The 24644-nt window shown below is 47.6% G+C and overlaps 1 protein-coding gene across 2 annotated transcripts in view; it reads right to left on the bottom strand.

Moving 5' to 3' along the window:
- Positions 1-24644, bottom strand: part of GALNT2 (polypeptide N-acetylgalactosaminyltransferase 2) — a 762087-nt gene that overhangs the window by 434398 nt on the left and 303045 nt on the right. For both annotated transcript variants that reach the window (XM_069606912.1, XM_069606911.1), the window contains one exon: positions 270-351. In XM_069606912.1, coding sequence (XP_069463013.1) covers positions 270-351 — 82 coding nt within the window. The remainder of the gene's footprint in view (positions 1-269; positions 352-24644) is intronic.

The following is a 24644-nucleotide window of genomic DNA, read 5'->3' as shown; positions in this document are numbered from 1 at the left end:
GGGGATCGCGCCTGAGAAGTGCACAGAAAAGTTGTCATTTTTACCGTTTATTAAGCAATTCTGTTCTGCACAGGTTTAAGGGTTTGGTGCACATCAGTGGAAATTTGAAGGCTACCAACTCACGCTTATCACAACGATCAGACACGATTTCCTGAGCAGGAGATTACTACTTTTGATACGAGGACAAAACGAAATATTTGCTTAACCTAACAAGCATGCAAAACCTTTTCAAAAAGGTGTATTGCAAGTGCAATGGTCGCTCTCTGTACCTGGAGGCAAGGTCTCCACGCTTGCTTGGTTTTCCCCATTGTTACTGCGTTCTTTTTTTATTGCATCAATTTCATTCCAGTCCTGAAACAAACAAATTAACCAAGTGAGTATTAAACCTTTGAAAAGTGGCTTGTTAAACACAAATTGTCAAATCATCATCCTTCGCTGAAACATGGTGATCTACTCAAAATAACTTGAGCCTTTGACATGCCAAATAAAGAGTGGCACAACCATGTCAACCACGCTACCTCCCCGCCATCTTGCTCCACATCCCTGCAAATCCTTATTCAGTTGTCTTTACTGGTACTGATGGGAAATGCTCATTCGGTTTTGGGTTGGACTGATAGTGCAAAGCCCACTGCCTTCATCTGCATTGCACATAGTAAGGAACGCAAGCCCGTACATGTGGCAGAAGCGGACACTGCATACAATGTTTAAGGGAGTGAGCGAGAGCAACCAACACCACAGAATAGTGAAATGACAGCGGGGCACCTCTCATGCGTGTTTAATAGGTAAGGTACAGAAATAGGATTATGAATCTCAAACGAGGTATAAAAGACACACGGACACAAGAATATAAAACCCTATAAAATGATACATGAGAAATCAAAAAAATAGCTCCTCGCTGCCAGCAAAGCATACCGATATTGAAGGACTCCGTATATTATAATGTACGATTCAGTCAAATTCAAAATTCACTCTAAAAGCTGATAAATGAAACATAACTTTGCATACACTTTTTTAGACTTCCAAAAGTATCCCACCCATCAGTGGAGTAAACCCATGTGAAATAACACAGTAAGCATGTTTTGGGTGAAGTTTGACACAAAATTAACGCCAAAGCAGTGCTATTTAAATAAATATCAATTGGCTATAAAAGGGTCATACAAACTATATTCTCATTAGATGCAAAGTCCGAAGTTGCAAAGTGTAATCACTTCACATGTCAGCGGGGAAGTGTAATCACAAATACATAGAATGGCATTATCCTTTACCAAGTTGTTAAATGAATCTCTTGGTGGGCCCCTTCATATTTGCAATTACAATCTTTAGCCTATCCTTTAAGGGGGGGGGGGACTATTGCACTTAATTGTTGTGCCAAGTTAACCTCTTGTATACTATTCCTGCATTTTAAGACTCCTTTGGAGTCTGGGCGCCATTGCATGTCTTTGCCCTGGATGCTAGTAATATAGGACAGTAGTTAGCAATGTTTGGCCCTGCAGATGTTTCGGACTACAATTCGCATGCCATCAGTCTATTGTCTTTGCTGGTTAGGGATGATGTGAGTTGTAGCCCAAAACATTTGGAGAGCGAAGGTTGCAAACCCCGGGTACAGAATCATTTATATGTTGCATTGTCGCTTATTCAGCCTGTGGCAGTGGAGTACACAATGAGTTCGCATGACATCTCCCACAGCATGCTTCAGTGAATTTGTCTTCATGGAGAATCCATAGACGTATGGTTCTTGTGGGGACTTTACTACTACCTCCCTTCCCTATGTCTTTTCTCCCATTCGGGTTTCCCTCATTCACCGTTACAAAGATTATCCTTGCCCTTTCACTGCCGACAATTGGCTTGGCATTCACAGATAAAATCTGAGATTTTTCAGCAGGTGTCTGAAAAAAAAAAAAAAACAGAAAATTCTGGCTTCCACACTTAGGGGCTTCTCGAGCACATATCTAGGCCATCGCACAACCATGCTTTTACTAAATAATAATTCTCCTACAGTACCAGAAAGCTGCATCACTGGAAAATGGTAGTTACGGGGAAAATATGAAAACTCGCAGTTTCTAGATAAACATTCTGCAAGATGCACTGGATGTTGCACAGACCCCTAATTATACAATCATTCCATCTATTGCAATCACATCATGTTGCCCCCCCGTGTGTTAGCTCTGTGCCCCTTTATCCTATTCCTGCTTCCCCCACCCCCACTTTGAGCAGTTTCAATTTCTTCCTCCACAAACTACAGTGTGGTTAGTCCAGGCACAATACACCATTTTATCAGACAAGTTGGTGGCACCTCAAGACCACTGATGGGGATTGGTGTAGTATAAAAGTTTCATAAGGAACAAGTTACTTACCTGTAACTGTTCTCCAGCATGGGTCTGGCATGTATTCACATGCTCATCAATATTCCCCGTCGTCAGGCCGGGAATCCTCAGTAAAGAAAAAATGAGTATCAGTTTCGTTTCTGATCTGTCTTTCTTAGTAGTAACCAATCACTGATCTCGGGGTCATACTGCCCCCAGCCAATGACTGCCCTCTACCTAAGCCCCTCTCCTGGCAGCCATCCTCAGATTTGGTAGCACGTAAAGTGGCAGTATAACCAAGTGAAGAGCCGCAGAGGGGAAGGAAGGAAGGAGGATTCGCATGTGAATCCATGCCAGACCCATGTTGGAGAACAACAGTTACAGGTAAGTAACTTGTTCTTTCTCCAGCATGGGGTCTGGCATGGATTCACATACTCATGAATATAAGAATACATAGCAGTATACACATGCACAACCATGGGAGGTGGCAACAGGCTCAACATTAAGCATCTCTTACCTCCTCACCAGGCTCACCTTAAGCGAACAGGTTGCGCAGCACTGCTTGGCCGACCCTGGACTCCTCCCTGGATTCCCGATCGACGCAGTAGAATCTTGTGAAGGTGTGCGTCGACCTCCACGTAGCAGCCCTGCAGATGTCCAGCAGGGGCACACCAGACAGGAACGCTGTGGCAGCAGCGATCGCTCTGGTCGAATGGGCTCTCGGACGGCCGGGCAGCGGTCGGTTTGCCAACCGGTGACAGTGCATGATGCAGCCGGAGAGCCATCTGGAAATGGAAGCCTTCGAGAGAGCCTTCCCTTGATTCACAGGTCCAAAGTTCACAAACAGCTGTGATGTCTTCCGAAAACTCTTTGTGCAGTCCACGTAGAACTTCAGCGCTCTAGCCACATCCAGCGAGTGCAAAGTCCTCTCAGCCGGAGACGAAGGCGACGGGAAGAAAACTGGCAACACCAAGGGCTCGTTGAGGTGGAAGTCCGACGGCACCTTGGGCATAAAGGAGGGGTGCGTCCTCAGCACCACCCTCATTTCGTGAAAAGTCAAGTATGGATGCTTGCCAGATAGGGCCTGGATCTCTCCCACTCGTCGTGCGGAGGTGATGGCCACAAGAAATGCTGTCTTCCACGACAGGAACTTCAACAGCGCCGAATGCATCGGCTCGAATGGGGCACCCATGAGCCTGGTCAGCACCACGTTGAGCTCCCACGCCGGGGCAGAGGCCTTCACCGGCGGGAACGATCGGAATAGTCCCTTCATAAATTCCTTCACCAGGTGATGAGACCACAAGGACGCCCGTCCTGTAGTTCTGGTGTATCAGAAGATGGCAGCAGGATGTATCTTGATGGAGGCGTGAGCCAGTCCAGCTTTGGCCAGCGACAGTAGGTACGGCAATACTTGAGGGGCCGTAATCCGCAGAGGGTTATTCTTCTGTGCACGGCACCAGACGGAGAACCTCTTCCACTTATGTCCATAGCATTTGAGAGTTGAGGACTTTTGCAAGAACCTCTCTGCAGTCAGCCGGGATATCGTATCCTCCAAACTCTAGTGCTGCAGGAACCAAGCCTGCAAGTTCAGCGACTCCGGGTCATGATGGAGAATGGCGCCTCCTTCTCTGGGGAGAAGATCCGCGTCCGTCGCCAGCTTGATAGGTGGGGACGGTGACAAGTCCCGAAGGTCCGGGAACCAGATCTTTCTCGGCCACGCCGGTGCGACGAGGATCATCCTGCACCTGGACCTCTTGAGCTGGTTGATGAGACGGAGCAGCAATGGCAACGGAGGGAACACGTACAGGAACAGGCCGTCCCAAGGGAACGAGAAAGCATCGCCCATGCTCCTCGGTTGTGCGAGCCTGCTGGCGAACCTCTGGCACTTGGTCGCCGTCGTGAACAGGTCGATCTGGGGTTTGCCCCACAGTTGAAAGAGCCGATCCACCTGGTCTTGGCGTAGTTCCCACTCGTGGCACGAGCGCAGCTCCCTGCTGAGTGAGTCGGCGATGGTGTTTTTTTATAAACTGGAAGAGCTCGGATGCCCTGGCTATCATGGCGTGAAAAGAGCCAATTTCGTCGGGAGGAGAGGCCCGAGGGGAGGGGGCGGGGGGATGACGGGATGTCCGTTGTGTCATCGCTGCCGTCATCCGTCCCCGTCGCTGTATCCATCGCCGTAGCCTCCCGAGGGTCCGGCGATTGGGATGAGGGGTCCACAGGCCTCGCGGGCATGAAGGGCGGAGCGGGGTGGACTCTCCGCCGCTTGTTCGGAGGGCTTCCCGACAGGACTGGTTCTGGATCCTCTGTCGGGGTCCGTGGTAATCTCGTCCATCTCAGTACATAAGGATTAGATCGCCAACAAAATGGCCGCCAAGCTATCCTGGGGCTCAGGTAATGGCTGCGACGGACGGGATGGCTGCTCCACTGGGCCCTCGTCGTCGCCATCTTCGATCACGTCAGCGGGAACCTTCCACTGGGCTGGAACCTTCTCGAACCTCTCATTGAGGCCTATGAACCTCTCGTTGAGGCCTTTCACGGTTTCCACCGGATCCTCCTTGGAGGCTGAATCCGAGTCCGTAATGGCCACCGCCCCCCCCCCCTCTTTTTCCGCCGGAGTCTTCACGGGGGTCTTAACGATGGTCTGGAAAGAGGATTCTCTCCGCAGTGGCAGGGAAACTCTGGACACTGAGGCCGCCTCCACTGGCATAGCCTCTTCCCGGCTTCGCCAGGGCCGTTGCGACAACCTCGATAGAGGCCTTTGCCGGGTGGATCAAGGCCCTCACCACCTTAGGTGCGTCCTGGGCCTTCGCTTTGGGAGGAGGGTCATCTCCTCGCTCCCCCTCGGCTCCCTTTGAGATCGACCGGGGCATCTCCAGAAGCTTACCCGGGTTCTCGGACTTCAACCACAAGCCAGCGCTCTGGTTCGGGGAAGAGGATCGTGCCAGGGAAGTCGTGCCTTGCCTGACAGCCGAGGAGCCCGACCTTTCGGCGCTCCCGGTGCCCGCGGACTCGCAGTGCTTGGCCTTCTCTTGGGCCCCCGTCGCCATGGCACCCTAACAGGACTTAGAAGACCGCTCAGACTTTTTCTTCACCTTCACAGCTGCGGTGCCCTTCTCCAGCCAGGCGGCGAGGCGGGAACGACGATCTTGCTTGGTCCGTTCCGAAAGGTTCTTGCAGAACGCACAGTCCTTCTCTACGTGCGTCTTGTCCTCATGAAGGCAGTAGAGACATCTCGAATGCTCGTCCTCCTTGAAAACATTTTGCAATCCGCATCCTGGGCAGCTCCTGAACAGCTTGGATCCGGGCGTCAAGCTTCCCTTGCCCTGGGCCATGTCTGTTGAGGTAGGCCACAGATCTTCTGGAATCCTCCAAGAAGCGTAACTCAACGAAAACTTCACCCTTGAGGGGTGTAGAAGAATTCCAAAATGGGTCCCCGTTATTGGAAGTAGAAACGGTGGTGCTTGAGGCTCGATTAACCGAAAAAAAGAGAAAAATCTCCTGAAAAAGTGCGAAAACGCAGTAAAAGCTCGAGAGCTAAAACACAAGGACTCCCAACACTTGAACGTGCGGTAAAAATCTGAGGATGGCTGCCAGGGGAGGGGCTTAGGTAGAGGGCAGTCATTGGCTGGGGGGCAGTATGACCCCAGAGATCAGTGATTGGTTACTACTAAGAAAGAAAGATCAGAAACAAAACTGATACTGATTTTTTCTTTACCGAGGATTCCCTGCCTGACGAGGAATATTGATGAGCATGTGAATCCATACCAGACCCCATGCTGGAGAACCCATGTTCACCTCAGACTGAGCTGGAGTGGCGTTACAGCCAACATGGTTGGATTAAATCATTGCACCGCTAAAATAAGTGAACATTGTGTACAAGGCTATGATTATGTTAGCAAGTGATAAAACGGGAGAGGCGTAGCTACAGCTCTAATTTTGTCCCCTCATGATTCCCACAAGTGGGAGAGTCTAGGAGGCAGGTGGGCCAAGGGTTAGCAAGCTGCATAATATCTGCAATTAATTGGGGTAGGAGTTTAATGAATTAACTTCGTGCAGAAGGTCATGGTGTGCGTTTGGCATTCAGCTTGCCCTCAGGCACAGACAACCCTGGATTGAAGAGATTTCTCATATCTGTTGCCTGGGTGGGTGTCAAGCCTGTGCAGGACAGAGGAAAGGCTTTCAGTGATCTGCCCTCTGTTTTCCAAATACATAAATCTGAGCCTCAATCTTAGTAAAGTAGAATTCACAATCAGGACAACACTGTTGATCGATAGAATATATGTACACAAAATGAGTAGGATTTACCAGTGTAATAATCCAATGAGCAAATAAAACGCCCAAAATAATCAAATGCTGCAGGAAGAGGTTTAGTTGTAGACGTTAGGTAAAAGGGCACTGCAGTGGTTTTATAGTCAATGCATACAATTAGAAACTCAAAGCAAGTCCTAGGACACAATTAGGATTAAGATTACAGTGTAGGAAAATGGACGCGAAACATGCGGTGGGTCTGGCATACAATCCACCAAATATCTGTACAAAACAAAGCCATTTGAAATGAAATGGCTGCAGCCTTAGGGAGAGGCTAGTGGATAGGCGCAGGAAGGCTGAGCACACTTATCAGAGTCGTTGAGTGAAAGTACATAGCACAAGACACTGTTATGATGGTAAGTCCTCGTTGCTAACTGAACAGCTTTTAAAAATGGGACCCAGTTGGCTTTGTCCAAAATGGACACTTCGGTACGCTGTGCATTTTCTATGATTTCTGGGTTCCAGCGGCAACTACTGCTATGCGAGTCACAAACGAGAACGAACTGAAATCAGCTGAAAAACAGATAAGGAGTGCATTTACAATGAGCAAGCACCACTTAACTATAGACTTACTTACCAGGTCCATACCTCTTATTTCATTTTCCATTCCCCATTTCCAACCTTTCCTCTCCCCCATCATTTGTCACCCACCCCTGTGAAAATTATGGCAACATCTCAGAATTCCTTGCTGATCTTTTGGATCCTCACTCTGATGTTTTGGCTACATTTGCTTTCAGCAGGAACTGGGTATAATTTCCGTGGCAGACATTTCCAAGTCGCTTTTCGGCCGAAAAAAACTCAGCGGAAAATATGAGGGGGTGGGGAGACCTAGCCAAAGAGACGGGCTTCTCGGGGTTAAGTGGCTCTGAAACTTGTTGGCCAGCGATTCCACGGATACAGATGCGACTTCTCCATAATAGTACTGGGGAGACCAAAAGTCTGACACGCTGTTCAAGCTATAACAAAGTTAACAAGTCGAGTACCGTTTGACTTATCCATAGCTGGCTCACTCGCCACTCCGTGTATTTTTTTTCATGAGACACTCGGTGCCACCATGTACCCTCATGCAGCTCAGCGTCCTTCCTCGTCCGAGAAAAGTACACTCCATAAAATCAAGACCATCCTCCTGGGATTTTCAGCAGGAGCCAACAAATGGCAAGTGATGATCGTTGATGGGTCGTGTAGCTCAAGCACTGTTGCAGGTCACCCCTCCTGGGAGCATGGTAGCTCCCAGGACTTTGTAATAGGTCACATGGCAGTAGCCACATGACCAACTCAATAAATGGGACGAGCCGTTTCCGGCTCATCAGTCTAACGAAGAGCTGGCTCCAGCGTCTCATTGAAGGCACCATGCTGGTGCCACGCCGTATGGCGCAGGCCCAATGGTGGGGACCTGCACGTGGACGGTGCCCCTGCTGGGCAACACCGTCCCTCTAGAGGTCTGCCATGTGAACATAGCTGTGGGACCAACTCGGTCTGGGTGGCCCCAGAGCCAGGGCTACAGTGAGCTGGGTTCGCCCAGCCCACGTGTGGAGTTCCGGTGATCCCTGCTCAGAGTTGGCTGCGTGAACGCAGCCCTGGTGTCCATGTCTGATGATCCCGGCATCTGTGTGGCCCACTCCAGTGACCCAGGAGTGGGCCACAACAATGGCGACGAGGAGCCTCTGAGGGAGGAGGCGGAAGAAGCCACGTGAGGTGATGCGGCGCAGGCTGCTCCGGGTGGCCCAGGGCCAGTGCTGCGTCTGGTGCCTGAGGTGGCAGGTGGCCGCATGGCAGAAGCAACAACAGCATCAGCTGCATGGAGGTGCAGCTGCTAGACAAAGAAAGTGGGCAGAGTCCAGAGAGGCCGGGGCCCGCAGCGGTGAAGGTGCACCGGACGGCATCTGGGCCTCCACGCACGGCCATTGGGGGACCCCGGTGGGTGTTCGTAGAGGAAGCGGGCCCTTAGTTACCCGGGCCCGCACCGGTGAGAAAATGGAAAAATGAAAGCTTACTCTGGGCTCTGCGCGGCTCAAAAAGGGGCTTGGCCTATTCCAACAGGCCGCAGCAGTGATACATTATAGTATTTCTGCCCGAAGCAGAGTAAAGAGGGGAGAATAGGAGTTTTCTTTGGCCTACAACGGGTGTAACACCACAAAGGAAAAAGGTGTGGCCCCTCTGACAGGCTGGGCCCAAAACATTTTTTTTAAAAAAACAAAAATGGAGGGGGGAAATAAGGAACAAAGTAGCGACGGCACTGGCTGTGAGACAAAAAGGGGTGTGGCTGCAATTCAGCAAGGCGTCCGCCATGCGGCCTGCCAGAGACCCAAACATTGATCCGGGCCTGGGCTGGGGGAAAAGAACATCCCCAGGAAAATGCTCCATGGAACACGCTCCATGTCGGAGAATAGTGAAGAGGACAGTGCTCAGGGTTGCGCGGCTGGTGGTAGCCCCAAAAGGAGAGGAAGTGGCCCAATACCACTGGGAAAAATAATGAAAGGACAGTGAAGCCGGCGGCGCCCCAAAAGGAGGAGGCAGCTACACTGGCTGTTCTTGCCAGCCCACCAGCATCCATCAGGTGAGGCTGGGGGTGTTCCAGCACCAGGATAATGAAGGTCGCCATGGGAAGCCTGAGTACCCCATCTCCCCAAAACAGCAAAGGGGAGGAGCAGTGGCTCACAGAGTGGGATGGGCAAGATAGGGGCCTGCACCCAGTGCTTGGCTCATGGAACGCTGTTCTGTGCGCCCATCAGCTCTGAAGGCCTATCAAGGGGGTGGCACAGTATCGCAAAGGGGAGCCCCTGCCAGCCCATCGAGAGACCAGCACGAAAGAGGACTCCACGCATGGAGAGGGCTGCATTTCCCGCCCAGCAACAGGGTAGCTGCTCCCCAAGGAGCGCTCGTGCGCCCTCAGTGAAGGACCAACTAGCCGGGCAACATCAGGTGCCCCTCATTGGCGAGATCAGACTCCAGCCAGAAGCAACATCAGACCTATGCCAGTGCACCAAACAGGCGGCCACCACCTCCGAGCGATCCCGAGAGTTGAGCTGGCCCGTCATCGGAACACCAGCGTCCTCCTAGAGTCTGTGGCCCCACCAGCGAAGGACTAGGCCGATGTGGCCCCTGGTGTCCCCACAAGCGGCTTTACCGGCCCTGGAGCTCCAAACTGTCCGGCAGAGATATCAAGAACAGTTGGACTAGCATCATGCGGACCTAAGGGGCATCAGAGTGGACCCGGAATCATGAACATTAAGGCTGGGAGCACATAGACCGGAACTGGCTCAGCCTGTTTGAAAATGTGTTCCTGCATTTGTGGGTGGTTTGTAGTGAGGGGTGCCAGGGGTGAGCGATGGTATTGTGGTGGTGCAAGATCCACTCACCAGGATAATAAAGGGTGTGCCTGTATGTGGAGTTTTCAACGGGTCACCAGTAGCTCACCAACCCTGGATGTCACCCAGAGGTAACCTGGGCCCCTAAGTGTGTGAAGAGAAGTTGTAGGTATAGTCCTAGTAGTATTGTATATATTGTGGGGCGGTGTTAACTTGTTCCTTTGTTATGAAAAAGGAGGAGTGTTACAGGTCACCCCTTTAAAGCACACTTTGCAAGTAGCATCGATGGTTACGAATTGTAGGTCTACACAAATAACGTTGAAATGTAGACCTCTCCGATAGAGGTGCGTTAAAATAAATCCGCATTGACAGCCACCCACTCGTAGGTTGTCTCCAGTGTTGTTACATTTACCCCACTCAATGTGTGAGCCCTACAGCACAGTAAGTGTAACAGCATACACGAGCTAAGAAGGCTGAATAGTTAGGTGTTCAAAACAATTATTTCTCAACACTGAACGCAGAGCACTTCACAACACGATTAATTAAATATTCAAAGGAAATTCTGCAGCAAGCGGAGGCCTCCAATGCCGAGGGGAAAACGCATCAGTAGATGAGCAGATCTGTTCAATATAATGGCTTGTTGGGATGGATGACGGCAGCTTCACCCACTCAAGAGACCTAACACTTGCTAACCTAGCTCATCAAGTAAGGTCAGTCAATTACTTCACCCCACAACCCTTCACCCACCCCCGGCCGTAGAAAGACAATCTATTGCAGATTATAAAGCACACGAGGGAGGGAAACCGAGCTGCCACCAGACTCCCACCACATGGCATGTTAGGAATTCTCAACATCCACGATATCCAATAGGCAAGGGGGGCCATCCTGTGACGACATTCACAACCACAAAACAGCAAAGACAGTTGGTGGCATTCCCAAACTACTCCGATTTCAAGAGACTGATGCAAGTTAATGTTCTGGTATTAAGAGCTGACGAGCGTTTGCCACCAACACGCGAAGAATCGGCAACATTTCTTCTTTTACTGGAGTTTTATAAGACGTCAGAAACTGAAACATTCCACCTCAGTGTTCACAGCAAAAGGAAAGCGGGGAGCAGAAAGAGAAAGGAGGAGGAGGAGGAGGAGGATGATGATGATGATTCGGGGAGGGTTCGAGGGGTATGAGGGATCTACAAAGGGGGGAGATGGGTTAGTGAAAACAGCCAGTAGCTTTAATAGACATGACCAACAGTCACATTTCCCAGGCCAGGTAACATTCCATTCATTGAGCATTGGTGTCATTTTGCATTTGAACATGGATTCAAGTTCCTAGGTTACAGGGGTCAGCAGTCCATACGTTATTATGCATTGACCTGCAGAGGAAGCAAAGAGGTATCACAGCTTACGAAACACATTAACAGAGATGGGGGCCCAAAAGGGTGGAGGGGGAAGCTTGAGGACCCACTACTAACATTGTATTCAATTTAAAAAATATGTTAAAGTGTGCGCTAAACCAAAAGGCAGCAGCCACTGTACAAATGAACCTATATATTCACAAACATTTCAATTAACTTTCTTAGGCAGGGGAGGCTAAGACAATGGATCAGAAGAAACTGTAAAAATAAAAGTAAAATACAAACCATGAAATAAAACAATCGATGCGTTCTACTATATCTATGGACATGCTGGGGGAAACAAATCAGTCTTAAGAGCCTTCCATTATACAAAGTGGAAAAAGATTCCATAAAGGAAAAGGAGACATTGAGGGAGTTGACGTAGAGTGAGAAACAGGCGTGTAAGAGAATCATCTCAAATATGCACTCTTACATGTAATTTCCGCACAGATCAATGGGTGAAAGAAAGGTAAGGTGCAAGCTAGCAATATTAGTCTGCCAGGCTGAGAAATCAATGCTTCTGAATCTCTTTAATCGTGGCTTTAGGAGACTAAAACCCAGCAGCCAGAAAGAAGCCACAGCAGAAAATGCATGACGCCAAATGGGTCATTCCAGCATTCATGTGAATGGGCTCAACAGCAGCAGGTCTGCACAGCGATGAAATGACATCAAGATCAGGAAGGCTTCGTCCAGTCCCATCCAAAACCTACATATGTAATTATGTTTTGTGAAACTGCTACTCCACGGGTTCCAATGCTTTTTCACACTTGCAAAGCAAACTAGTATTTCTGGGGGAATCAAAAGTGGTAATGCGAATGTCTGAAGCCCGATCGTGGTTCTAGCCTTGCGAGACACGATCCGCACAGCGCCTAGGAAGCCCCTGCCTCAGGAAGCCAAGAACCCCTGGATCAAACTGCACAGCCCCTGGCCACCCGCCAAATAGATCGGTCGCCCAACATGGAACCGGCTGCCTTGTCTATACATACAGGGTTTCCTTTCTTACTTGTCCAGAGGGCAAAGTGATATCTTGAATACTTGGGGTGGAGGTGCGTAGAGGGTCAGAGGTGTCCCTTCCTTCCTGCCACGGCGATGTAACTTGAGAAAATGAACATTGTGGAGGAAGGAGAAAGGCGCAAGGGGGTGGGAGAAGCGCGTACAAACGGTGAGCTTGGACCTGCATGCCACAGAGGGCACACACCACATGACGGGCGCTCTCACAGTCTTCTCCTTCCTGCCAGGAAGACCATCCAAGAACATTATAAAGGATGCACTATTGACAAGCGCCACCTGGTTGACCACTGTACAGAAACCGGAGCCAACAGAAAGTCAGATTTTCTTACTATTGGTCTCTTTAGTTCCGCCATTTCAGGTGGCCCTAAGTGGCATAAGGGAGGGAGAGTGGGGCAAGGCAGGTGTAAATATACTGGACGCCTCGGACTGAGATACTACGGGTAGTAAAACAAAAAGCAGAGTAGTGGGTGGCATGTATTGCAGGTGGATCCAATGAATGGGCATGAAGTGCAGCACAATAAGCAACATTAGCACATGTCAATTAAAACGATTTTTACACTTCCAATTATACTCACATTTATATTAAATGTAAAATACTGCGTGGTAACCAGTGAACTAAGCCACAGCACCTTTAATACCAAGCCTTTATATTTTAAGCCGGCATCTTTGAGGGGAACAGAGAATTGAAAAAAGCAAATCTACTTTGTTCAGTCTTTCACTTGCCTGCCCAGGTTCCACCCCCAGCTCTGCCACTCAGCCAAATCCCATCCCTCCAGTCACCCCATTAGAGGAGGGGGAGACGGGGTCGACGGGAAGGATAACAGAGTTAAACATTTTTCTAAGTTCCTACTTCATGTGAGGTATTTCCATCTGGCAAGGGTTTAGAAGCCCAAGCTGGTTTTTATTTGTTCTTGTGTGTTGTTGCCAGATACCTTGCACAGCAAAAACAGTATTCTCGTTCATCAAATCCTTGTTTGTAATCCATTGTATACTTTTTGTTAGGGTGATTTAAGTGCTTAGCAGACATGTTTCAACCCCTTAGGGTCTTTATCAAGTCTAGTAAGTTTGTGTTCATGGCGAGGTTGTTCCAGATGGTTGGTTGGCCTGATGCTCCTGAATGATTCAGTCTGTCACACCAGTGCCACCCGAACTGAATTCAAGAGCATCAAGCCAACTAGCCAGACCCAATGCCTAGCGCACCCAACTTTATGTAATCCAACAGGACCAACAGTGGAACGCATCCACACCAACCAAACATCTGGAACAACCTCACCACTTGGTCAATTAACACAAACATACTAGCCTTGATGAAGACCCTGAGAGTGCAAAACACGTGTCAGCTGAACACTTAAATCACCCCAATAAAAAGTATACAATGTATTACAAACAAGGATGTAAAGAACAAGAATTGTTTTCATGCGCACGGTATCTGGGAACACACAAGTACTAATCTTAACAAGAGGTGTGGGCAACACCTCCACAACACATGATCTTGCAGCCAATCCACATAATCAATGGTTTTAAAGGTTTTAAATAAATACACCAGAAATCATCACGTGCAGACCAAGTGGACTCAAACCCTAATGCCCAAACACCACTAGTCACATGGTGTTGATCTTTTATTCAATCTAAAATCATGTGGGTGATTCCATCTAAGAAAGGGTGGTCTGCTCACCAACCTTCCTTTTCAAAGAGCCATGCCAAAAGCACAGTAACACATGTGCCTTGCTTCCTCAGTCTTCTGATCTTCAGCACTTGCTCTCTAGTGTGAGAGCAGGTTCAGAGGTCACAGGTTCCCTTTCAAAAGCTTCTGTGACAGCCAGGTCAATGCAGGGCCAAAGCTGCATTTACAATCTGCACCTCTGTTTTAATAATACAGAATGAGGAATTTCCATCCTGGTTGAAGTTGAATCTTTAAACAAAGATTGTATGGTGTATGGTGGCTGATAATTCACAAAGTCACATTGGATTTGAATCATACACGTCAACATTGATCCCAAGTCAGCTGTGGAACGGTTTTGTGTATTCTAGTCAGATAGCCTGTCTCTGCCAACCATTAGGAGAAGCACCTGAAAAACGATACCTCTTGACCCTTTGTGAGGTAAGGTAACACCTCCCTTCAGCAGGACAGTCCCTCAGCAGGAGCAGTCCTGGGAAATGGAACTGAAAGGGCAGACCCTAAAGCAGACCCTAAACAAAGGAACTAGCCTCGCACTAGGGTATTGCATGCCAAAGGGCCTTTGATTTTGTGGGCAGGGAAAGGGGGAGGGGGGAGAGTTAGGGTATTCACAGAGCCCAGCAAACCTAAGGAAGATATCCACCATCTTTATTTTCTCTGGACTTATTTTTCCTTAATGTCCCCAATACCTCCTATAGTGCAAAGCACTTTGGGTATGATGCAATAAGGCAAAGACCAGTCGTCACAAGGACATGGATTAGACCCCTTAAAGTAGCTTGTTTTTTGTCCAATCCCCTGTGGACTTTTGCCTATAAAAAGAGGCAGCGGTCTCCCACTCCTTTGATTTATTGCTGGACTTCAAGAAAAATTCATTTGGACCCCTTTTGGTAGAGGTGTCCTTTCCATGGCCCTCCGACAGTGAGGTGATGATCGAGTGTTCCAAGTCAGAGGCAAGCAATGCTCCTTACCAACTGAGCGCACATTGGGAGTGAACTGCTGCTGTAGCAAGACCTGCCTCTCTGCCAGCTACACTTGTAGCCAGGACCTCACTGGAGGTGAAGGACTCCAGCAGCTGTTGGGCCACCTCCCCGGGTTGGGAGATAGAACAAGGGTTAATTCTGTCCCGAGCCCCAAGTTGGAATGAACAGCAACTGAAGAAGCCAAGCAGCTGGTCTCCTGCATTTCTACCGCATCAAACCACATTGAGCTTTGCCAATCAAGTTCAAACTCATTCAAATCAACGGCTACGTTTGGCCCTTCTTCAAACTCGTCAGACCACTGTTGCTGTGTCCTTCAACCAGTTCCCTGCTGCAACATGCCAGCTGAGCATGTCGTTGCTTTGGCTTGAACTAGAAGCTTGCTGTCGAGAAGAATGCAAACGGCTGTGTCTTGACCAAGCGCCAACCCCCAAGCATCTTCGACCTGCGATTGAACATCGAACTAGACCTGGGGGTCCACTTGATCTGCTTTAATAGATTTCTTCATTGGACTGCCACAAGCCTCACTTTGAACCAGACTAGATGGCTGCCCCTTGTGTGCAGGAAGTTAGGGTGTCTTTGGAAGCAAGTGGGAACCTGGCATACCCAAGATAGCTGCCTGTTCTCCCATGTGAAGGTCCTATCCAGCTACACTTCCTTCCATTTGTGCCCCGTCTGCCTCAGATCAAAAGGACACCAGTAATAATCTCCCTTCTATGACGTCACTGTATGTTTGAGGCCCCATTAAAGCTCCCAGTTCCATCCCACACTTAGAGGACACATGTCCTGTTCTCCTGGGAAAGGCGTCACTGCTTCCCAGAAAGAACAAAGGGATTCCTGGGCAATCCACCATCTGTGGTGGGTGGAAGTCCCAGGCGCCATACACCAATGGCGCTGCAGCCGAAGGTCACAATAGGAAAAAAGTGGATAATAAGCAAGCGCTATGATTTTGGTAATTTAACTTGATCTTCATAAGCCACTACATTTAAACAGATACACCCTACATTTATCCAATGAGCTTCCACCAGGCAGAGGAAATGCAGTTGAACGTATTTTGAACATTGGTGACAGCACTGAGAGGCGGCCCATGGCTGTTGGAATGAACTTTGAATCCGGCAGGCTGTTTCAGGAAGGCACATGCTACTCTGTAGCTGGCATGTTGCCAATTCAGATTGCAGCGGCTGGTGTGCCAGCAGCCAGGGCCCCAGAGTACACGTGTGTGCTCCATACCTTTTAGCATGGCACATTCTGAAAAGGGGGCAGGTGTGGCAAAATTCACTTTGAGGCAGTAAACTCCAATCTTATCACAAAGCAAAAATGAAAAGGCTTACAATTGCACACCCTCGCAGAAGGCATTCTGCTACAGAGGGGTTCCAAATTGCTGGAATTTGGGAGATCGCTCCTGCCTCCAATCTGGTAGAGTCTGATGGGACAAATATTTCAGTTTGGATTTCATCTGAAAAGATTGATTTACGACAACTGCACTAGCTCCACGTTGCGCAGTCATAGCTCCTGCTCCGCGAGTAGTGCCCAAGAGCTTCTTACCTCCTGTTAATCAAATCTGGACTCCCGAAAAGAGGTGTTTGTATGGCAATCGTTGGACAGGGCAGGCAAAAACAGCTACTGATATGTTCGCATCAAGCTAACCAAGCTCCTATGATATAAATTGGAAACTAAAGGGCTCCAGTATGTTTCAGATTTCATGTATTGAACTCCCTATTCTTGGAAGTTACTAGTAAAATAAATAAATATAAAAACTATGATTAAGTAAAAAGACGTTTGAATTTGAAAACACATTGTTTTAATATACTTTGAGCACACCGAATAACAAATAAAAATAGGTGTTCTGACGAGTACGTTTAAAGTTAAAACAATGCAAAAAGTTGCCGGCTGAAGTAAAGTGCGCCTGTGCAGTGTATCAAGAGCTGCTATTCCGAACGCATTCAAATAACAGGTGGAAACCAGTGAAGTCTTTAGCACGTTACTTTTGGGAGCATCTTCCTAATTTTAGTGAGTAAAAAACCGGTATGCAACCCATCGAGAGCAGTGGCTACAAACCGCTTCTTGTTTAACCACTCAAACAGTTGGCTTTTACTTCTACATCTGTGTTTTGATTGCCTGCAGTTGATCAAATAATCACACAAAGCAACAACATTCAAAAGATAAGAGCAAGTTAATACAAGAGCACTGGAAAAACAAATATATGATGGTTGAACAATGTACTACAACCCAAGTTTGCTTTTGTTACCATAGTAGTTTTGTCTTTTGAATAATTAATTCAGATTATCGAATGGTCACTGAAGTACTACATTACCGAGGCGAAATTGCTAATAAGAGCTACGAAGGTTGCTGTCTTTATTCCTGGTCATTGAGGACTACTCGCTCGACTTCCAATGTACCCGCTCCAGCTTCTTCCACTCTCCCCATGGATTTATTGGGTAATTCTCTCCATCATCCGGGCAAGACTTGAGCAACTATTTCCTACAGCAGACGTCTCAGAGGAGAAGAGTTCCATTATCCGAGGGACTATCAGCTTCACTCAACAGCATAAGGAGCTGGCAGGAAAACTAATGTACTAAAACAAGCAGTACTGGCAATACCAACAGTTATCCCTAACTTTTAGATCCGGGAAAGGTATTTGCCAACTAACTGGCCATTAATGGTAGCAGCTTGAAAATGGTGAAGATACATGGGCATATGATAGCAGTGGCTGGAAAAAGGCCATCTAATACCTATACACAAACCAAAACGGATGGCTTTGCTAATGCTTGTTAATAGAATTTCAGTTAAGGCCATGCATACTGTTTATAAATTGGCATTGATATTGTATTTCTATCGCACTCTTACACAAGTGTTTGAGTGCGACAAGGCAAGGGAGGGGAGGAGAACGGGGGAGAACAAAACAATGATCTTACTAGGCCCAGTGACACTCAACGCGCAAGTGCATGGGCGAGGAGAAAAGTGCATGGAAGGGGGAGAAGTGGAGAGTGCGGAACAAAGGAGAAACAGATAAATAATAAATCAATAAAGGCACCAAACGGTGGTAGTGCAGCCAGCAATTGGCAAGTGCTGGGTTTCAGGCAGAAGACAGGGTAGGTCTGATAAGTGCAGCAAGAAAAAAGGGAGGGCACTGTATGGGTACAGCTACAGACCCCAGTGCCAGGGATGGCCCGGATGGCAGTGTGGGAGAGTGGCAGGGTGAGCAGGTACCTGGGCCCAGAGGACAGAGGGTGGCTAGGTGCACGGTGTAAAAGAGAAAAGATCAGCAGGGGAGAGGGGGGAGCGAAGGCAGAATCAAAGAGGAAGGTCTTGAGGTGCTCCCGGAACCGGAGATGGTTCTCCTCAAGTTCTAGAGTGGCAGGGAGGCTGTTCCAGAGGGAGTCCCCAGCCGAAGACAGATCTACCCCTAGCTCGTTTCTTTGAAAAACGACTGACCCTGAGGGTGTTAGAGGAGCAAAAAGCTTGAGAGGGGAGGTATTTGCAGAGGGATAGCTGAAGGTATTTTGGACCCAGGCCCCAGAAAGCCTTGTGGACAATGCAGAGGGTTTTGAATGTAATCCTTGCATCCACTGGGAGCCAATGGAGAGATTTCTGAGCTGGTCAAGTGGTTAAAGGCAGACCTGGTTTCGACATTAGACCAGTAGTGCCTTTACGGCACCAATTAAATCACCAACTCTCAAAAAACCCTGGCAGACCTAGAGTGCAAAGTTTGATTTTAAGGCATAAAGTTTGCGCAGAGAGATCCCAGTACTATGTGGTGTGGGTGGGAAGGGGCAGGACTTTGTTGGGCATGGCCATAGGGATTACCATTGCCATGCAGTCAATGGGTGGGTAAATGACCAAACACCTATAAGCATCGTGTGCCTCCTCATATGCCATCTCTCACTAGCTGTACTCCAATGCATTAATTTCGGTTTATAGGTAACCAAAACAAATTGGACACATGGCAGTACATGCCTCGCTTTATCAATGACATTAAAATTACACAGCGTATATTGTCTCCCTGAACGCCATATCTGCACAGCTACTAACAGTACCTCTGTGTGCCACCCACTGTCCTCTATTACTGCTGGAATATCCATCCTACGTGGCAGGACCAAAACTTGAAAATGCAAATAGTGAAGCCACACTGTGTGCATGGGCCCACCCACACCCGGCTCTGCCTCCACATTTTCTATCTGGATTCAAATGCTAGTCCTTTCTGCTAGGACAATGACAAGCACACAGCCAATCAAGATGGTTAAATTGCAATAGCTTTTTCCTCCTCAGGCTAGATCACTAACACAGGTCAAGCAGCGCTCGAACGCCTCAAGAAAATGAATAAAGCGATGGTGGTGGTCACCTGCAGAAGGGATTGAGTCATGTGCCCTCATTATGAGGTTGCCGGTAGTACCAGCAGCCTACCAGCAACCTCTGCTTACTATTTCCGCCACCCGATATCCCGGTAATATCGGGAAATCGTGGCCAGTGGCAGTACGTTCTCCTTTCCGCATAGGACCCCATGGGAATGGGAACACTGAAGCACCAACACAGTTAGTAGCTGCCCCAGTGCTTCAGTGATTGATCTGCCAGTAGGGGCATGAACGACCAGCAGATCAGGACTGAAGGTAGTTCACAGCCCCCACCGGCAGACTGAGTTAACAAGTCCTGAAAAGGTGCCGGTAACGTCATTATCGGCACCTTATTTCTGGACCGGCTTACTCCTAATGAGGGCCATGGAGTCACAACTAGGATTAGGAGAGCCACTCAGAATTGTCTCAGATGGTAATGGTAGCATCCAGAACACACATTTTAAATTAACGTCTCTTTAATTTGTATATACATCACTCCATACATAAACATCTCAATTGGTGATTAAGTCAACCCCATTCTGTAAATAGTATGTGGTAATGGTAGAGATAGAAATAGAACCAATGTGGTTTCAGATTTGCATAGTTACGAACATAAAGAGGAAAGTAGTGATATTTATGGGCCACCCTTAAAATGGGGATTTCATTCCCTCCCCAATCAAAAGTGCCACAGATAATATAGCAATGATGTGATTCAATCTAATCAGTCTATGACTCAGATTGAGCCACATAGATACTTCCCTAGTTCCACAGATGAGCCAAGAACCATGCTTGTGTATATAAAGTATATAGGTTACAGAATAGAAACCGTAATATTGATCATGCCACCTCACTCTGTGGGCCAAATGCTTCCCTTAATTTGTTTTTTACACGTAAATTGAAATACTAGTCGGCTGAGGCTAATACAAATCACCAATTCTTTTTAACCCCACAACATGTACAGTCAAAATGCTTTGTAGGGGGTTCACTTTTAATAGCATGTAGCACCTTGAAACATCACAAGAGCCTATGTGAGACACTACTTCATATAATGTTTAATGTAAATATGCCAAGCTTTTACTAAAGGAGAAAACAATTTCACCTATGCAGCGCTCATTCTTTAAAATCGCACTGCGCACTTGGAAATGCTAGCAGTTTGGTTTAATTTATCACATGTAAAAAAGAATGTGGACTGGTGGTGCGCTTTTAGCAATGCTGGCAGTCTTACAGCACAACAAACTTTTCAGAACACACTTATTTCTATTTGAAACCTTTTCTCTTTCACCACTATGCAAGGCCCTTCTCCCAGGAGCCACTTACTTTTAGTAAAAGGTATGCTTTTTAAAATCACAGACTCCACTTGGTATATCTTTGAAAAGACACTTCTGTCCCAGCGCACAAAACCTCAGCTATTCAGTTGATCATTGGCAACCCCTCTGCTTTGAGGGAGGGTGCAGGGAAATGGGAAGCAGCATGGAATTTTGTTTTTAATGCACCCCTTCCTTTAGGTTGGTAATCAGAAATAGGAGTACCCAATTCCTTTACAGACTAGAATTTCATTCAAACTGGGAGTGATGTTTATTAAGTTCAACAAAATCACCCTGTGTTCGTTGGCTGTTAAGGGAATTAAATTATTGCTACACCCAATCAATAAAGAGAACATTGCATCACGCAGATCCCCACCAGATCTTGTTCGAGTTGGACAAGTTACTTACACAGAATCTGTTTTTCGTGCTCAGGGAAAAGGACATCAAGCTTAGGTCATCTACAGGTACAGGCACAAGCACAGGACAGGGACCCTCAGAACCCACCATGAGTCATGCATATTCTCCAGGTTCAATCCCTCTATTTTGCCTCTCCTCAGTCATAGATCTCAGCCTCCGTCCCCTGTATTGGTTTTATCAAGATATCTCAGCAGCTGCAACCTAGGTAATTTCAAGCAGTTTCCCAGGCAAGGTTAAATTCTGCAGCATTCTTTGTATTTCCACCCAGATGATTTTAGGCAGCTCTCCCAGATTTCCATTCTGCACCCCATTATATTCACTTAACCACACTCCCAAATTATAGAAATTAGGAGGTGCCAGCTTATTGGCCCTAGAATTTTATTGGACATCTACGGTTCTCTCCTGTGCCCAACCTAGCCTCTCTCTGTGGATAGGCTCCTGGAGTTATGAAGTTTAGATAAGGGGGAAGTATCAATCCACCAACTGGGATTTACATGTTTACACATGTCAGGATTTTGCACTGGAAAAGCCCTACATGACAACTTTCTTTAACTTCTAAATAAGCCTAGCTGTCATGGCCACAGGCCCAGGAACACAAACCACACCATTTAGTGATGGGGGCAATGGGTCACTTGACTCCCTTATGTCCCTTTGGGACCCATAGACACAGGGGCCCTGGCTGGACTCAGTCCTGGCGCCTTTGGCACCAGGCTCATATAGCGAAGTGACCAGGAACACTATTTCAGTGCAGGAGTGCTTTTATTTTACAAGAATTTTCCAAGAGCTGAAAGCCTTTATTCCAGAGAACATCCTCATGTGCTGACTCATCGGGTGTGGCTCCCTATGCCTGGTCTTCAGGTGCCGATTCATCGGGTGTGGCAGGCAGGCTGAACCTGGTGGGCGTGGCTTCAGATGCTCAGCTATATAAGCTGCTCCATCCTTAAGGCCAGTGCTTCGCGTTACTGTGCACTCGGGTGCAACTTGACGCTCACCGCCACTTGGACCAGTTTACTTACCTTTGAAACAAGGCATTCTCCTGCATACTCACCTCCAAGAAGCCGGTGCGTTATCGCTTCATGTGCAGATTCATCTCCTGACATCCAGTGATCATGATCCCGACGCCGCAGCACTGCACTCCGCATCCACGAACTCTGACCCTGTGAAGAAGACAGACAAGGTAAGAACATCCGTCCTAGGGCCACGCCGCATTTGAACTCTGCGCGCCACCTAGTTAACAACTTACCAGCTACTGTACTGCTGCAGCTTCATTCCTCATTCCCTCCGGCTGTCACCTCGAGCTGCGCAGCTTCTGCCAGGCTGGCAACATCACTTGCAAGGGAAGAAAGCAAAAGAGCAAACATCAAAAGTGGAACAGACAGCAATATAAGACAACGAACTTTACAATACAACAAAAACCGACGAGGAAAGACAAAGGCAAGCAGGAACAATTACCTGAAGTATAGTTGCTTAGTCGCAGCAGGACTGGACTAACACGTGCAAGAGACCAGTGAAGGAACTCGGTCCACATCATACAAGCACCCCTGCCAGAAGCAGCAGAACTGAGTGCTTGCCAAAACAGGTGAGCTTTCCAGGGACAGCGCATCCCACGGGTACCATGGTTTGGGAGAAGGGGTCTGGAAGGGGATCAGGTGCACAAGCTGGCATACTCACGCCCCCTATTCTCCACGCAGGAGCAGTCCCGAGCAGCATCACATATTACCACCATTCGCCACATAAGCGCAGAGGGCGAAGTCAGACCCGGGCGACCTCACCCCTGAAAGGGCTGCAACCATATCCCAACGCCTCCGCAGAGACCAGGTGAGCATAACACTAACAATATGGATATATTTACATTCATCTTATCATGGCGGACTTAATGAAGCGACTCCCATATCTGCATGAGGTTGCAGATACGAGCAGTGGTTTTTCGTGGTTTACTCGCACATAATAAAAGTCAGTGTCACCGTATTTTACATGCAGTTGCTACTACCTGCTCAAGTTTCTACTTCATATCATTCTAGACAAACATTTACAGTTGCAACTTGGTTTCCATTGACAAGAGTTGCAGCAACAGAAAGACCCTTTCCTGATCTTTACAGTGATATTTAAATCATTTCTGTGTGCCTTATAATTTCTGAGAAAATCAAACTCTGATTCTGGATATACTCATAGCCACCTCAAGTAAATTAGGTTTCATTTCTAAGGAATCCAGGCCCCTCTTCCTCTGATGACTCTGGCATGGTGTAAATCATTAAACACTCTTGCGAAGTCAGAGGTCTGCTGCAGTGGCCTGGTCTTTCAAGCCATGTGGTATATCCTTTGCCCTCTCAGCATCACAAAGGAGTTCTCAAACATGTAATTTGTCATTCAGGTCCTGGGCCAAAACGCTAATTGAATTTAAATCCTTATTTAAAAAAAAAAAAACAATCCTCCCATCAATGGGTCTTCTATTTATCTGTTCATCTGTGGTGTCATCTGCTAACCCCACAAGGTCTGGGGCAGAGTTTCAACTTTACATCAGGAGGGAGGGTGGGGGACAAGTTTGTGGGGGTGAAAAAGTCTTTGAATTGTCTCTGAAACTGTCTTTTTGAGCAGAACACAGCTCTTCTGAACTCACTTTGAATATTACATTCAAATCACACAGTTGGCCTTTCAATATCTCACAGTGACATCAATGTCCCCTTCTTATATATATATTTGAGTGATAAGGAGTTTCAATGGTAAACAATTCCCTTTTACACTTGCTGCATTTTAGCATCAGTCACCTTTAATGGAAAGTATGCCTCTTTTAAAACAGCCTTCCGATATGTGGTAGATGAGTGTTCCAGTTTCTGCATGTTTTAGGCCTATTTAATTCTATTTCTCTGGAAACAGCATTTTGATTTGGTAGTTATCCACATGGTTTCAATGTTCTGCCTTTTAGGCCCAACATAGCCAAATGCAGTTTCCTTTATGTCTGGGGCTGAATTTGCACCCCACAGGATCATTACATTTTATATTTAAAATATACTGCATAGTGATTCAAGCATGACAACCCTGAGCAAGTAATGAAAACAGTGCGCTTCGCTGGTTTAATTTGCCAGAACACACACCTTAATGTTAAAGTGTCGGCAGTCCACAAACCATTGATACTTACTTGGACAGTGTCAGTTTATGGTTGTGAGGCTTGAGCTGTTCTGCTTAAGTGGTGGACATTGTAATGCTTTGCAGCGCTTGTAAAGCCAATCACTTTGCGCCCCCCCCCTTGAAGTGCACTAAGGATGCATGTGCAGGGGACACCTTGCATGGGACGGAGTAAAGGCATGAGCCTAACAAGGGAGGTTTGTGTCTCAGGCCTCCATTGAATGGCGCGCTAGCAAGATATATTTTACCAGAGCCCATCTTACTCTTGTTCAAGCCCAAATCCTCCACTAGTTACTGGTGCTCTACAAATGCCTGAATAGTGGCTGCATGGAAAATGGCCGCAGTTGATAAAGTAATAATTCAAGAGCAAAGCATTTCACAAGTGTAAATGAGGGCATTGAAAAATAGAAAACGGACAGCGATAAAATTTGATTTTGTAAATCCATCTGTCCCCATTAGGAGACCGGTGAACGCAAGTAAACCATTACTCA

Source organism: Ambystoma mexicanum, chromosome 4p (genome assembly GCF_040938575.1).
Source record: "Ambystoma mexicanum isolate Mex_15411 chromosome 4p, UKY_AmexF1_1, whole genome shotgun sequence".
In the NCBI taxonomy this organism is placed as follows: Eukaryota; Metazoa; Chordata; class Amphibia; order Caudata; family Ambystomatidae; genus Ambystoma; species Ambystoma mexicanum.
Note: the sequence above shows the minus strand (reverse complement) of the source record. Positions and strands in the feature narration are given on the sequence as shown.